The sequence below is a fragment of the Cucumis melo genome, chromosome 5 (assembly GCF_025177605.1).
Source record: "Cucumis melo cultivar AY chromosome 5, USDA_Cmelo_AY_1.0, whole genome shotgun sequence".
Taxonomy (NCBI): Eukaryota; Viridiplantae; Streptophyta; class Magnoliopsida; order Cucurbitales; family Cucurbitaceae; genus Cucumis; species Cucumis melo.
Window position 1 is genome coordinate 19,429,485 of NC_066861.1, and position 16,989 is coordinate 19,446,473.

At 36.2% G+C, this 16,989-nt stretch overlaps 1 protein-coding gene across 1 annotated transcript; it reads left to right on the forward strand.

Moving 5' to 3' along the window:
- The first annotated feature begins 13,726 nt into the window (after positions 1 to 13,726).
- Positions 13,727 to 15,339, forward strand: LOC103485887 (photosystem I reaction center subunit XI, chloroplastic). The gene is made up of 2 exons (XM_008443632.3): positions 13,727 to 14,211; positions 14,720 to 15,339. The coding sequence occupies exons 1-2, from the start codon at positions 14,050 to 14,052 to the stop codon at positions 15,209 to 15,211; spliced, it is 654 nt and encodes a 217-aa protein (XP_008441854.1). The 5' UTR covers positions 13,727 to 14,049; the 3' UTR covers positions 15,212 to 15,339.
- The last annotated feature ends 1,650 nt before the right edge of the window (positions 15,340 to 16,989 follow it).

Here is a 16,989-nt window from a genome sequence, read left to right on the forward strand (position 1 = left end):
GTTGTTGTCGACAGACTCACGAAGTCAGCCCACTTTGTTCCAGGGAAATCCACTTACGCTGCCAATAAGTGGGGACAGTTATATATGACGGAGATAGTGAGACTGCATGGAGTACCTGTATCCATCGTTTCAGACAGAGATGCTCGTTTCACATCAAAGTTCTGGAAAGGACTTCAACTTGCATTAGGCACGAGGTTAGACTTCAGCACGACCTTCTACCCTAGACTGATGGTCAGACAGAGAGATTGAACCAGGTTTTGGAAGACATGCTGCGAGCCTGCGTGCTAGAGTTTTCAGGGAGTTGGGACTCCCATTTGCATTTGATGGAGTTCGCCTATAATAACAGCTACCAGGCTACTATCGGTATGGCACCATTTGAGGCTCTATATGATAAGTGTTGTAGATCTCCTGTCTGCTGGGGCGAGGTTGGTGAGCAGAGGATGCTAGGCCCCGAGTTAGTTCAGACCACCAATGCAGCCATGCAGAAGATTCGAGCTCGTATGTTGACGATACAGAGCAGACAGAAGAGTTATGCTGATGTACGACGTAAGGATCTCAAGTTTGAGGTGGGAGACATGGTATTTCTGAAGGTAGCACTTATGAAGGGTGTTCTGAGGTTCGAGAAGAAGGAGAAGCTAAGTCCACGTTTCGTAGGGTCGTTTGAGATACTAAAGCGGATTGGCCCTGTGGCTTATCGCTTGGCATTGCCCCCATCTCTTTCTGCAGTGCATGACGTATTCCATGTCTCCATGCTGAGGAGGTATGTTGCAGACTCGACGCATGTAGTGGACTTCGAGCCACTGCAAATCAGTGAGAACTTGAGCTACGAGGAACAGACTGTCGAGATCTTGGCAAGGGAAGTCAAAAAGCTCTGTAGTCGAGAAATTTCACTGGTCAAAGTTCTTTGGCGAAACCATGGAGTTGAAGAGGCCACATGGGAGAGAGAAGAGGACATTAGAGCCCAGAACCCTGAGCTGTTCAAGGATTAGAACTTTCGAGGACGAAAGTTTTTCAAGGGGGGAAGATTGTAACGCCCCAACAAATTTGACTTCCTTTTTCATTATTATCTTAAGTGTGGATATGGAAATTTCGAATTTATTTGAGGAACTTGATTATTTTGACCTTGTGATTAATTAAGGTTTAAAGTTATAATTATTTTGATTTGGATAATAATTGTTTTATTTAGAAAATAAATTTGGTAAAGTTATTTGTTGAAGATTAAAGATATTTGGGTTGAGGAGAGAGAGAATTGATTTTTGTTAAAGATAATGGTGAGATGTTATTTGGGAAAAGAAAAAGGAAGAGAAGGGATTGATGTGATTGGTTGGAATTGAGATTTTTGGGGAAAAGGAGTAAAGCATTAAATTAAAGCAAAGTAAAATAAAATAAAAGGTTTTATTTTATTTAAATGGGGGCATTGGGATGTGCAATTAATGCACCATCACCATCTTCACCAAAGAAAAAAAAAGAGAAAACCCTAGCAAGCTGTCGCCGCCGCCCTCCGCTAGTCACCGCCGCCGCCTTTTGCCAGACACCACCGTCGGGCGTTCACTGCAGATCAGCCGAGTCGCGCCGCCACTCGTCTCGAACGAGCCGATTCGATCCACGTCGCCACTCGTCCCGAGCGAGTCGATCCAATCCGCGTCGTTCCGCAGCCGATCTCCTTCGCGTTGCTCTGCCTCGATCCGATCCGCGTCGCTCCGCAACCGATCCACTTCGCATCGCTCCGCCCCAACCCGATCTGCGTCGTCCGCGCGCCCGCTCCGACCCACCAACCACGCCCGCGCACGTCCGCTCTTTGCCCGAAGCCGCACCAGCGCCCTTCTTCCCGAACCGACACCTGCCCTCAAGCCAATCCGCAGCCCCCTTCTGCCGCAAGTCGAGCCGACACCTGCCTTCAAGCCAAGCCGATCCCTGCTTTTCCTGCCGAGCCGCCAAGCCCTTTTGAGCCACCTAGCTTTTGTCGGTCCTTTTCCCACTGTCATTGGTAAGTTTTTGGTAAGTTGGTTGGGTTTTAGCATACCCAACGAAGAGTAATTTTAGTTTTTAAATAATTTAATTTTGGATTAAATTAAATTATCTTTTTGAAAGGGTCGGTTGGACCAATTGGAGTTGGAGCATGGGATTTCTCGACTTAAAGGAAATTATTGTAACCTTGATCTAGGGTAAGTTGCTTCGAACGAATCTTGGACTTCGTTTCCATGAAGGTTAGGTTATTAATTGTTCCTAACCATTTAGGGCCTCGCTGCTTGGAAAGCACACTTTTTCTTGCTGTTAGGACTCGTCGAGCAAATCTCCAGGTAAGAGATTTCTACTACGAGCTCTACGACCAGAACCATGAGACTGCATACACTTCCAGTTATGCACGTTAAGGACTAGACTATATAACACATGTAAATTAATGAGAGCATGATGTGACTGATGATGTGGTTTTATACGATGGCATGGTATAATGTGATGACGTGGCTTATTATGACTATATGTTGGATATTGTGATGAGATGTGAGATGATGATTAGACTGATATGATTACATGATGATGTTATGTATGTGTATGCTATGGTTAGGGTACCTGTTAGCTTAGCCTATTAGAGTCGTACCTGCATGGGTGTTCTTCGGTATCACTACCTATTTAGGACTGCGTAGTCCGACGGGACACCAGTCTAGCATGGATATAGATATGATTCGAGTGATTCGACGGGATCCTCGAAGCCCGATTGTTTAGTGTTTCCTTCAGGTTCGCTACAGACCAGTATGTCCTAGGTGCTCCGCCGGGACCGAAGACCAGATTTCGTTCCTACGGGAGCGCATGTCGCACGTGTTCGGGAACGTGCCAGTTATTGGGTACCATTTTAAGGACTCTAATAGGAAGTTAACAGGCACCTAGTGGGACTAGTAGTGGGTCCCTTACTGAGTATTTTATACTCACTTTCTCCATGTCATGTTTTTTAGGTAGAGGTCGAGGTAGGGGCAAGGGCAAGCTGGCGAGCGACCAGAAGTGACCGTGGCGAGCCATAGGGATCTCTGCTTTTGCTTACACCCCGTTTTAAACATTTGTACTTGAGTTTTATTTTTCTTTATTTACTATTTCGTTTCTTTAAAAGTAGATAGGGCCCGAGTAGGATTTTAATATTTGTTTATATTTCGCACATTACCCTGATTTGATTTTTTATATATATAAATAAAATTCTGAGGTTTTATTCATTTTAACCAAACTGTATGACTTAAATTATGGTATTTACATTTAGTAATGACTTCAGCTCAGTATAAGGAGTTGGGTCTTTACAAAGAACATCTTTCATTTTTAACTAGGCTCGAAGACATAGAATTATCTTTTAAACTTAATAATTACATTGTTGGAAAAAACTTAGCGACCAAATAAAAAATAAAATAATTATAATTTTCCTATAATTAAATTCAAAATTAAAATACTAGTTTATTTCAATTGGATGTCAACATATTATGATTAAAAAAAATTATGATCTTTTTCAAATTAGTTAGAGTGACAAAAGTATATTAAATTTTATGGGGTTTTTTAAAATATATAATAAACTGGTAAAATATTTACAATTTATAGAACAATTTCAAAAATGAAAAAAACCAACAGGGCTACAATGGAAAATACCAAAAATACCATAGTCAACATGCGATTAATCGGACACATACACGAGTAATCTTTTTTTAAACGATCATGTACTATAGTCTAAACAAATGGTCTATGATCGTTTAGGTCATGATGATACACAATCATGTATTGACCATGCTAGACGATTGTGTTGACTATAGTAAGAGATCATTTAGATCATATCCACACGATCATGTAGTTCTTTTTAAACAATGGAAAAGGGGCTCCAAATCTAAACGATTATGTTGACTATGATAAACAACCGTTTAGATCATATTCACATAATCGTGTAGTCCTTTTTAAATGATGGAAAAAAGGACTTCAAATCTAAACGATCGTATTGACCATGCTAAATGATCTTGTTAACTATGATAAGTGATCATTTAGATCATATCAACACGATCACGTAGTTCTTTTTAAACAATGGAAAACTGGGTTCAAATTAAAACGATCATGTTGACAATGGTAAACGACCATTTAGATGATGGCGAAATGATATTTAAACGATATTGATATTCTCAAATATGAGAAAGATGAAGTAGGAGATTTAATCTTGCTAAAAATTATAAAGATGAAATAGGAGATTTAAATAGAAGAATAAATCATTTAAAAATAGAAGAAAGAAAATTTGGTAGTGGAGATGAAGAATCGGAAGAGAAGAAATCGCAAATAAGGAAGAAGAAGAAAGATAATTGACAAAAGGGCAAACTGGAAATTATGAAAATATTTTGTTCGGCTTCATGGACTTTTGTTTTTTGTTAAACAAGTCATAAATATTTTTTGGTTTTGTTATATTTACGTAAATTAACCAAATTTTATTTCAAAACTAGTAAAATCTAAATGTCATATATATATATATATTAAATTTATTAAATGAACAACATAATTAACAAGATTTAATAAAAGCACGTATCAATTTCTATAAAAGAGATTACATTATAAAGTTTTATAACACGTCCATCCACATAGTAATAAACTAATTATTTGTATAAATTGATGTAATTAAGTTATATTTGAACTAAGTTTTGTAAAATTAGTATTTTAAGTACCTAAATATGTATGGTAAAAAATAATAGTGCAAAACAAACATGATCTGAGATGTAACCATATTTATTTTACATACTATAATTTGGACAATAATATTTACACAGCAAACAAATATTATAATACTTTATACTCCAAACTCCAAACCTTTTATAGGTTATAGTAATTTACTCTCCACTCCAAACATCCCTTAATAAAAAAGAAATCAAATATTAGTTAGATGAGAATTAGGCAAAAAGCATGAATTATTCGATATTAAATAGCAATGGGATGACAATCAAAAGTAAGATATATATACACTACTCGATATAAAACATGAACCAAAGAAAAATCAAACAAGCCAAAATAGAAATCCCAAGATTTTTATTTGATGTCATCTGAAAAATACGCTGATTTCTTGTTTTCTTCCGTGAAATTTTATTGTTCTCCCACTCCTTATCTTGTTTTGAGCCATTGAATTTTCTCAAACCTCCTCAAGTTCATCCTCCAAGTATTTCTATCTCCATCTTCTAAAGGAAGAGCTTCTGGTACAAATAAATACTAAAGTTAGAAACATTTATCAAATTTAACTCAATTTAGTAGTTGCCATTTGAATTATAAAATCAAATATAGCTCATTCAAATTGAAGAAAACAACAAATTTAACTTTACGAACATGTTAGATTTGTACATAAAACATCTTAATTTGATGATTTCAACCTAATTTGGAGTTTCTAAACAAATGAATTTAATTTACACAATTAAACCCAATTTTTCTATTTTCAAAATGCACCAAAGCCTTAATTTCTTTCACTATAAATATCCAACAAGCACAAGCATCTTCAATCTGAACGGTAGATATTTCTTTTGGAGCTACCTACAGTGAGATACAAGGGGAAATTAGTTGCAAACATCAAGTCAATCATTCTAATTATTTCTTCATTATTCTTGTTATTATTTGTTGAGATTGTTAATCTTGAGATATATAGCTATTGTGTATGCCTTTAGTTGGGACTAGGGAGAACTTTGTTGTACCCATTATTAATTGACAATAGCTAGTGGAGATTTTGACACCAATTAATTCCTGGTTTTTTACTCCTCACATCAAAATGGTTTTTCACGTTAAAATTCCTTATGTCCACACTTGATTTATTATTACTTATTGTTGTTTCTAGATGATTAGTATTTTATTTAGATTCACACAAGAGTGAGATAATTGATCCAAAGAAAAAGTGTTTATACCAACAAAAAGCGTTTCTAAAAAGTGTGTAACTGATATTTTAACACTCGAAACAATCTAAAAAGTTTAAAAAAAGTGTCCAAGCCAAACTTTGGCTTTCACTCCCCATATACATATACCACATAGAGATCACAACCATAAATATATATATAATATACCCTCAATGGCAATAACAATGTTATTCTTTGTGCCCTTGTATTCAAATATCAAAAATATAACTTTACAACAATAATGAACTTAAGTGATGTGAGTAGAAAGTTCAACAAGTCATAAAAAGCAAGAAAAGACATCAAATATATAAGGAGCGAAACTGTTGGAGATTTTGAAGGATTGTTGTTTCTATACACACAATATTCAAAGAGGAAATATGCATGCCAATACTATCTCATGTCTAGTAACTTTCAAATTCAAACCAACATTGCTAGTAAAAACTAGATTATAATAAATCAACTATATAATGATATATTAATAAAGTACATGTTGTAACCCAATCAACGACGACAGATCCACTGCCAAAGGGATTGCCAACAATTATGCAAAGTTCCCAAAAGCAACAACCTAAATAAAGGCGCATTATTCCATCAAATATCTACTTAATTAATCAAAAAAGAGAACCCAAAACTATATAAAAATAACATTATAATAAAACCACAATTTCAAGTCAACGTTTACTTTAGCTACCACCAAAACGACATAGCATAAAAACCACACAATTCTAAGTCAAGACCTACCATCTTTGTTTGTAGTGTGAAACTCACTCTAGCTAAGAAATTTCTGTCACCAATTTTCTCTAAGTTTGCATTTTTCTTCCTAAATGATGTACTGTACCACAATTACATTCAAAATATCAACTCTTGTGTAATTAGATCGTCTTCAATAAATTCCTTTGCAAGTTAAGTAAACACGGAGAAAAAATAAGTTAAATGAATAAGAATAACTTATTTAACATATATATTTTAAGGGTACGAAGGAGTGAGTTGATCATCCATCTTGCAAGAAACGACTCAAGTCTCACTTTCACACATACAGAATAACAATTTTTTGATTTATTATATTTTATAAATATTTTAGTTCATTTTGTTATATTTGAAAACAAATTTATAAATTATATAATATTAAAAATAATAATTACAGTAAATTTGTTTTAAAAGTAATTAGTAATAGTTTATTTTTAATGTATTTAATTAAAGGGGGGAAATGGGGGATAGTTAAATCATCCCGAGGCATCCGTCAAGGTGACCCTATATCAAGTTTCCTGTTTGTTTTTGCAATTGACTACCTAAATAGATTGCTAAATCTTCTCGAGGAAAAGGGCTCCATAAAAGGAGTTGAATTCAATCCTTCTTGTAGTCTCAATCACCTTCTGTTTGCAAATGACATCCTCATCTTCATAGACGATAATGACAAATACTTAAAAAACTTAAAGATAGCTACCAAGTTATTTGAATTGGCTTCAGGGCTTCAAATCAATATAGCAAAGTCTACAATTAGCCCTATAAATGTCAACTTTGAGAGGACAAAGAACATTGCTGATTCTTAGGAATTTACTCCACAAAACTTCCCCATAGGTTACTTGGGAACTCCTCTCGGCAAAAAACCTCAATCAAAAGCTTCCTGAAGTAATGTGGTTGAAAAAATTCACAAAAAGCTCTCTAGATAGAAATATACTCAAATTTCAAAAGGGGGTAGATTGACCTTAATCAACTCCACTTTGGCTAGCTCTCCCACTTATCTCCTATCTATGTTTAAGATTCCAATTATGGTTAGAAAAGAGATCGAGAGACTTTGGAGGAACTACCTTTGGAAAGGAAACAAAAGCGATTCAAACTCATATGTCATAAATTGATCGCTATGTACAACACCAAAGAACAAAGGAAATCTGGGAATCACAAAGATAGTAGATACAAATTTTCCCCTGCTAACCAAATAGATTTGGAGATACCATCAAGAAACCAACTCTCTCTAGAAAAAAGTCATTAACGCAAAATATAAAAAAAGTTTCATAGGAGACCTCCTTAGATTAATCGAACACAGCTCTGCTAAAGCTCCATGGAGGTCCATAATAAAAGGTTACAATTGGTTTGATTCAAAAGTCAGATGTAAAATCAACAGAGGAGATTATCTTTCTTTCTGGCACAGTAAATGGTGTGGTAACCTTCCTCTATCTAAGAAATATGCTAGATTTTACACTATTTCTAGTAAATAGCATTCATCAGTCAAAGAAATGTGGGATCAAAACATAAACAATTGGAATTTTCAGCCTAGAAGACTTTTGAATCAAAGAGAAGCAGACAATTAGCCGACTATTATCGATTCTCTTCCTCAAATTGACCCAAATACAGAAGAAAGTAAACCAACCTGGCCATTAAATAAAGATGGTGTAACGACCCAACTCCTTATACTGAATCGAAGTCATTACTAAATATAGAACAAGTGGTTTAAGTCATAAAATTTATTAAAAACGCGTAACGTTTAAGAAATTTTATTTATGAAAATTCAAACAAGGTAGTTATGCAAAAGGTGTAATGCGTTCTAAAGTCCTACTCGGGCCCTATCTACATAAAAAGATGTTAAGTAATGAAAAGTACTCAAACTCAAATACGAAAGTCTAAAATAAGAATAAGCGGAAGCAGTAGTCCCTATGGCCCTCCACGGTCACTTCGGGTCGCTCGCCAGCTTGCCCTTGCCCTTGCCTCGTCCTCTACCTGAAAACATGAAATGAAGAGAGTGAGTATAAAATACTCAGTAAGGGACCCACTACTAGTCCCACTAGGTGCCTGTTAACTTCCTGTCAGAGTCCTGTAACTGGTACCCAATTTCTGGCACGTTCCCGAACACGTGCAACATGCGCTCCCGTAGGAACGTAACTCTGGTCTTCGGTGCCCCGGGGGACACCTAGGACATTCGGGATGCGAGGACCCCGTCGAGTCACTCGAGTCATATCTATATCCATGCTAGACTGGTGTCCCGTCGGACCACACAGTCCTCAATAGGTGGTGATCCCGAAGGACACCCATGCAGGTACGACTCTAACAGATTAAGCTAACAGGTACCCTAATTGCAGTATACATACACATGGCATCAGCATATAACATATCACATAAATCGTCTCTACACTCTCCGTCTCGACATTCGTCGTATAGCCATAACAGCTCTCGCCACACATAACAGGCTATAGCATAACCATATCGTCATTTACATCATACTAACATTGATTTCAGGCATCGTACCGTCTAATCCTCAACATGCAAAATTGAAGTATACATAGTCTCATAATTCTAAGCATGGAGCTAGTAGTAGAATCTCTTACCTGGAGATTTGCTTGTCGAGTCCTAACCGCGAGGCAGTACGCTTTCCAAGCGACGAGGTCCTAACTGTTTAATATGCCAAAATTCGTAATTAGGTCGCCAACGACTAACGGTTCAAGACTCATTTGAAATAACTTACCCTAGAAGGAGGTTGCAGTGCTCGAGCCCCTACTGAAGAAATCCCGCGCTGCCGCAATTACTTGGTCCAAGACGTCCCTTAAGGAAAATAACTTAATTTAGTCCCAAATTAATTTAATTAACGTCCGAAGCATGGAGTCTTACTGGAAAATGCCACAATAATTAATTAAATTACCAAAATTTAGGTGGATGGAGCCAAATTAGTCTTGGTGGCTCGGCTAGAAGAGGACAGGGACCGGCTCGGCTTGGCGCAGGCGCGGCTCGGCTCGGTACAGGAATTTACGCGTGCGGCTCGGCTTGCAACAGGAATTTACGCGTGCGGCTCGGCTTCGCAGAAGCGCGCGGCGCGGCTTCACACGCGGACGCGGCTCACACGCGGATGCACGCGGGCGCGGGTCGGGTTCCGGAAGATGGCGCGCGCCGGTTCGGGTCGCGGAGCGGGTTTTCGGACGGATCTTTGCGCGCGGGGCGTCGGCTTCCGGATTTCGGGTGGCGCGGCGGCTGCTGGTGGTCCGGCTACCGCGGCTTCGCTCGGCGACGGCTGCAGACGAGCGTTTCGGCTGCGCTGCGTCGAATCGAAGCGGCGCGACTCGGCTGGCTGTCGGGTTGGCTGCGGACGCGCGAAGGTGGCTTCGACTCGGCTTCGGGCGTGCGAGAGACGGCTGCTCCGACGGACGCTCGGCTGCTGGATCGGCTTGGACGATTCTTCCGACGCGGCTGGAAGCTCGGCGACGGCTCGGTTTCGACTGTAGGCTCGGCTGCGCTGCTGAACAGAGAGGGGAGATGCTTGGCGGCTCGGGTTCGCGGCGGCGTGCGGCGGCTAGGGTTTCAAATAAAAAAAAAATTTCCTTTTTCCTTTTTTTTTTTCTTTTCCCCTCTTTCTTTCTTTGATTTTTTTTTTTCTCTTCCTCTTTACGCACGAGTCCCAAGGCCTTTTTATAAGAGAAAGGACTCTTTTCTTTTCCTTTTAAAAGCCCAAAACAACCCCTCCTCTCTCTCCCCAAATCTCACCAAAAATAACCAACTTTAGTTTAATAAGGCTTCCCTAATTATTTCCAATAAAAATAAAATAATAAAATAAAAGTAATACTTATTATCCTGAACAAATAAGGATTCCCAACCTTAATTACTCGAGAAAATCAAAATGGTAAGGTTCTTCCAATAAATTTAAAAATTCCCATAACCACACTTAATATTGATGACAATGGCCAAAACAAAAAGAAATATCGAATTTGTTGGGTGTTACAGATGGTTTCTTTTCCACAACTTCAATTAAGAAAGCCATCTACGAAGAAAGAGACTGCAAGGCACTCCAAGTGCTTCAGTGGTCTCTTTCAACAACCTACGGAAATAAAAAATCTAGAAGAAATGTAAATTTTTTATGTGGATAGTGTATCATGAAAGATTAAATACTTTGGATGTTATTCAAAAAAGAAATCCTAATTCCTCTCTCAATCCAATTTGGTGCACTTCATGCAAAGCAGACTCTGAATCCATCAACCACATCTTCATCAACTGCACCAGAGCTAGAGGCTTTTGGAGGAAATTTTTTGAAGAGATAGGGTACTCAATGCAAGAAAACTCAGTTCTTGACCTCTCCATAAATAAAAAAGAACACCAACAAATAATCAAATTTAACATCATTGCAGCTACTTTAGGGACTCTCTAGTTGGATAGAAATAACAGGCAGTTTCAACAGTAATTGGGAAAACATTTGCAAATTGGTTGGCATGTGGTCTAGTAGACATTGACTTTTTAAAGACTATAGTCAAAGCTCAATTTCTTTAAACATCAAAGCTTTTATTTCGACTTGATCGAGGCTTTCCTCTAGCCCTGTTGTAACATCATTTCTGGCTATTAATAAAAATGAGGTTTGAGACTATAGTCTCATCCCTCGAAAGTAGTTTCTTCCCTTGAAAGCTTCTTCTAAAATATATATATATATATATATATATATATATAAAATGAAAAGTAGAAATGCAAATGTTTGAAAGATGATTTTGAAACATTGTTTCTTTTACATGTGTTTTTCCACTAATGGCATAAGGGTTGATTGAAAACCACAAATTAAAAGCAAAAGGGAAATAGCAAGAATAAAAGAGAAATAATGTACCAAAATGAAGAATCACATACTAATTGACATTTCCCCTCAAATCACGTGGCCTTTTAATTGGAGCATAAGTAATTTTTGTTCCTGATTAAAAGCACTTTAATTTGTTGGAAAAACAGTAGCACTGTAAGAAGAAATGAAAGCAAGGGACACAAATGAAATTAGTAGTTCAATTCATAAATGGATAGATACTAGGTAGGTAGGTCTTGTTGTTTAGGTAACATGGTAAGTATCTCCATGGCCCATTGGAGACAAACTTTACGATAATGGATCCATATTCACCTAAATTAGTCAGAAATTAGTGAGAATTGTAATTATTCAATCGAATCCTTTTCTTAATATCATTTTAAGTTAATTAAATTTTCTTTTTCTAAAAAAAAAAAACCGAGAGGTCTCTAAACCCGATCTCCACAAATTTTTCATGGTAAGTTTCATCCAATCCCCTTTGGATAATTTGGCGGGAATGTGGATGGAAAAGTCATTTATGATCCCACCGGTAGGCATCTCTACAAATCAACATATACACGTATATGAAGCCTAATTATCCATTAATCCATTTTGTTAACTAATTAACTAACATGTTACCAAAACGGTTAACTTCTTTAAATAAATATTCAACTCAAACATGAGTATAATAAGATTTAAAATATTGATGTCGATGGAAATATTGAATTCCTAAGTTTATGAATTTTTTATGAAATACCGATAAAATGTCGATTTTGATGTATATTTTTTGAATAAGTAAAAAAATTAAAAAAATTCAATAAACATTTTATCACTTTTCAAATAAGTATATATGTCTAGTGCTTATATTATATTTATATTAGTGACGTAAGTTGATATTTATTTTGTGTATTTCTTGTATTTTCTAATGGTATAGTGAAAATATTAACTCACCCTTCATGTCGATATTAAACCTATATAAAAACATAAAAATATCGATAGAAATATCGACACGTGGATGAAAATTTAATAAAATAAATTACAACTAAGTGATTTAAAACGTCTTTGTGTTCTTCCATTAGGGATCTACATTGAGTTGGAATTTTTTTTTTAAATGATCAATACAAATAAAGTTGAAAACTCAAACAATAAAATGAGCATTTTAAAGTTTAAAAAACAAAAGGAAACAAATATTCAAATTCCAAAGTCTAAAGAAATGAGATTTAAATCAATATTTTCAACGTTTGAACCTTCCCTTAAAGAAAAAAAAAAATAATAGTGCTAAACTACTGAAAAAGTACCCTCTAGTTTAAGAGTTGAAACGTAAGAACCAAATTAGAATAAAATATATTGGTCAAATACTTGGAAACATCTCATAATAAACCCATCTTTATGCATCAATTTTTCATCTCTCCCATCAACCAAATAATTAAAATATTTCATAAAAAAAAAAAAGGAGAAAAAATTAACACACGGGAGAATCCGATTGGACACTTTTTATGAAATGCACAAAATGTACCTCAAGTATTTTTCCAAGTATATTTACTTTAAAAATGTATACACAATGAAATGTAAAGATTACAACTTAAAATCAGAATATTAAGACAAAGTTGTCCAACCAAAAGAAAAAGAAAGGTGCATATATTCCTGTGAAAGAAAATTAAACCATTTTAGGGTCCAAGAAAAATAAATTGAAAAAAGAAAAAGAATCAACGGAGAAAATTCGTCTTCAAGCTTCTTGGACTGATCCTGGGAGAGAGGGCAATTGATGGGAGAACATATTTTATATATTCATCCTCAATCCTATTCTTCCATATAACATAAAACCGTAAACCCTGACCCTAAACGACAATATTGATCAAAGTTTCAAAGTCTTAATTCTAAAAAAAAAAAAATGTTAGATAATATATCGATATTGATAGATATTTCTAAAAATTGTGTCAAAACAAAAAATAAATTAAATTAGTAAATAATCGCTTCAAGTACTTGGGGGAGTATATATATGGTTGATATATCTCTACCGGTAATTCAGTATAACTTTGTTTGTTTTGCATATAAATAATGTAGCAGATGTTGACAAAAGCTTTTCTTCCCTTTTAAAAAAGTTAAATATATTTGAACATTTTCAGTTTTAAAAGAATAGTGGTATTTTTGAAAGAAAATAACAAAGTTCAGAGATATGCTTTTTAGATTTAGCAACAAAAAGAATTAATAAACAATTAAAAGAATCCACTTTTCAATTTACCAACCAACCCCAGTCCATTTTCCAAATAGGGAGAGAGGGCCAAATCTAAATCTTTCAAGTTTAAATCCATATGGTTCATCTTAAGAGAAAAGAGATCCAAATCCAAATCTTTGGAGGTCACATGGGCTAGCCCATTCTCATGAGAAAGAGAGAGAGAAAGAAAGCCGAATCCAAATCTCTGATTTTCTCACGAGACAGAAAGGAATGGATAAGGGATAAGGTTATGTGGCAAGTTCTATCCAATGAGAAGCGAAAGGTTTGATCAACCACAGCCTCCCACGAATTTCCATGGCCAGTGACAACCAACAACAAGAACTTAAACTAACCTCCAAAACCAAATCTAAAAATCTCACCTCATTCTTCTTCTCTGCCACTGATCCTTCCACAAGCCAAAGGCAGCAGAAGCAAAAGCAGCAGCCATGGCCACTGCAACCTCTCCCATTGCCAGCCAGCTCAGTTCCAGCTTCGCTTCATCTAACACCAGAGCTTTGATCTCTCCTAAAGGCCTATCCGCTTCGCCCCTCCGACGCATCCCTACAAGAACACACTCCTTCACCATTAGAGCCATCCAAGCTGATAAGGTAATATAAACAATCCCATTTCTCAATCTTACATCATCTGCCTCTCTTTGGAGCTTTCAAGATATATATATTATATGCCATGTAATGTATACTATTTCAAGGGATATTGACTTCAATCTCAACGAGTCAGAGTAATATAAACGTATTAGTTGAATAAAATTTTAAAGAGTATGTTTGAGAGTGCTTTTAATGTAAGTGTGTGTGACTTACGAGGAGAGTTAACCAGGAAAAAATCTTTAAAAATTTATGTAAAGATATTAAGATGAAGAGAGTGAACATAAGTATAGCTCAAAGATAATTAGCATGTACACCTTCCATTTTGGAGGATCACAAATGAGAAGAAGCCGGTAACGGTTAGGTAGAGAAAAGATCCGTTAGTGAAAGAAAAATTAATGCAGAAAATGCATGTGAAGATAGTACTTAGAAAAAGAAAAAGGTATTCAAAGTGGATAAAAAAAAAAAAAACATGCAATGCAAAGATGTTAATGGGGTATTGAAACTGTTGCAGCCAACTTACCAAGTGATCCAGCCAATCAATGGAGACCCATTCATTGGAAGCCTTGAGACTCCAGTAACCTCAAGCCCACTGATAGCATGGTACCTTTCAAACCTCCCAGCCTACAGAACAGCAGTCAGTCCATTGCTGAGGGGAATTGAAGTGGGCCTGGCTCACGGTTTCTTTCTGGTTGGTCCATTTGTCAAAGCTGGCCCTCTAAGGAACACAGCCTACGCCGGAGGAGCAGGCTCACTGGCTGCCGGTGGTCTCATTGTCATTTTGAGCATCTGCTTGACAATGTATGGTGTTGCATCATTCAATGAAGGAGAGCCATCTACCGCACCATCATTGACTTTGACTGGCAGGAAGAAGACCCCTGATCCTCTGCAAACAGCCGATGGGTGGGCAAAATTCTCAGGCGGGTTCTTCTTCGGCGGTATCTCCGGTGTGATCTGGGCATACTTCCTCCTCTATGTCTTGGACCTCCCTTACTACGTCAAGTAGATTTTGTATCATTTTCTGTTTCTACAATGCAACTTCCATGTCTGTGTTATGGAAACATAAAATTGTATATTTTCTGCCAAACCTCTTGTTAGATCCTTTGTGATTGCATATCGATTTCCTTTTTGGAACTGTTATGTATGTACCCTACTTCCATTTGCTTCTTCACAAACAATAGCTTCTGTGCCACTGCATTAAAAATTGGTAGGAGAAGAATATCAACGATATGATGTACTTTTTCCTTTTTTGTCATAAGTAACATACCTACTTTATCTGGGAAAAAAATGATACAATGAACCTCCAAATAAATAATCACTAAATAGAATATTTGAGAGGAAATAAAAACTTATTGGAAGACTTTAACTATTTTTGTATGTATTCTACTCACATTTGGATGATTTAGATTACAACATTAAAGTTTGTCACGAGCATAACTCATACCAGAATTATACATAACAGTTTAATTAAATCCTACGTTTAACTAATGTGAAACTCTTACTAGATTAACTCTAACATCTTACCTTCTTTAATTTTTCAACTCTCATGAATCAATGCACATATAACTTATTTATTTAAGATATGTTTAATTTTCATCATCCTCCTTTAAACATGTGTTCCTAAAAACTCCAAGCAAAGTTCTTAACTTGTTAAACACATTAACTTTGAGTGGCTTCGTAAAAATATCTGCAATTTGATATTCAGTCTTCACATATTCAACTTGAATGTCCTTCCTTGAAATGCAACCTCTGATGAAGTGAAATCTTGTATCAATGTGTTTGCTACGATCATGGAACACATGATTCTTTGGTAAAGCAATTGTTGACTTATTGTCTACATGGATTATTGTTGTTGCACTTCGATCTTTAACTCACGGCTCGGTCAGTTTGGCAAATTGTTACATAGGAATTAGAATAGCAACAACAATGCAGATCAGTATTGGAACAAAAGCTGCAAAATAGAAAACAAAACAGAAACAAGGTTAGTAGACGGCTGAGTCGCGGAACACGCTCTCTTTAAAATGTTTTGCGACTCTACTCTAGATTGTGCAAACAGATAATTGCCTCACCGTTTCTAGGATAAAAGAACCTCTCGTCTTCAATTGATTTTGCACGGAAATCAACTAATAATAAAAAAAACATTCAAAATGGTAGACACAATATAGCTCGAGAACCTTTATCATGGAATGAGAAGAACGGTTTTTTTTTGTATGTTTTGGAATAATGAGAGAAAATAGATGTATATAAAGTGATAGATGATGGTGACCAACGGTCACAAATTTATGTAGAGCAAAACGTTCAATTAATTTCCAAACGGTATAAAACGTTAATATCAATGAATTTCCAAATGGTAATATTATAAAACATTTTGCAAAGTCAAAAGGATTTTTTAGTATAAAATATATATATATATTATTTTATATCTCCTCTCCTCGCCACACTCATCGAGTGACGACGATGCGCCTGTGGAGATTTAGACATATCTACATTTGCCTATCTCCTCCCTCCTTTCAAAATTTAGGTGCCCTAAGAGCCTAAACCCATTGATCAACCAATGAGTATAAGAAGGGACTTCCACATTCGAAATGAATCAATGTGGGAATGCAATTGAAGATTAAAATAATATTATATTTTTCTTTCACAAATTTTTTTACTATCAATCCCCCACTTAAATTTTTTTTAAAAAAACATTTTCATCTAGCAATGTCTATCTCTATAGTTGTTGTGCTTAAGTAAAGATGTCTGATGACTTGAATCTTTATATAGTGACATCAGTTTAGAGAC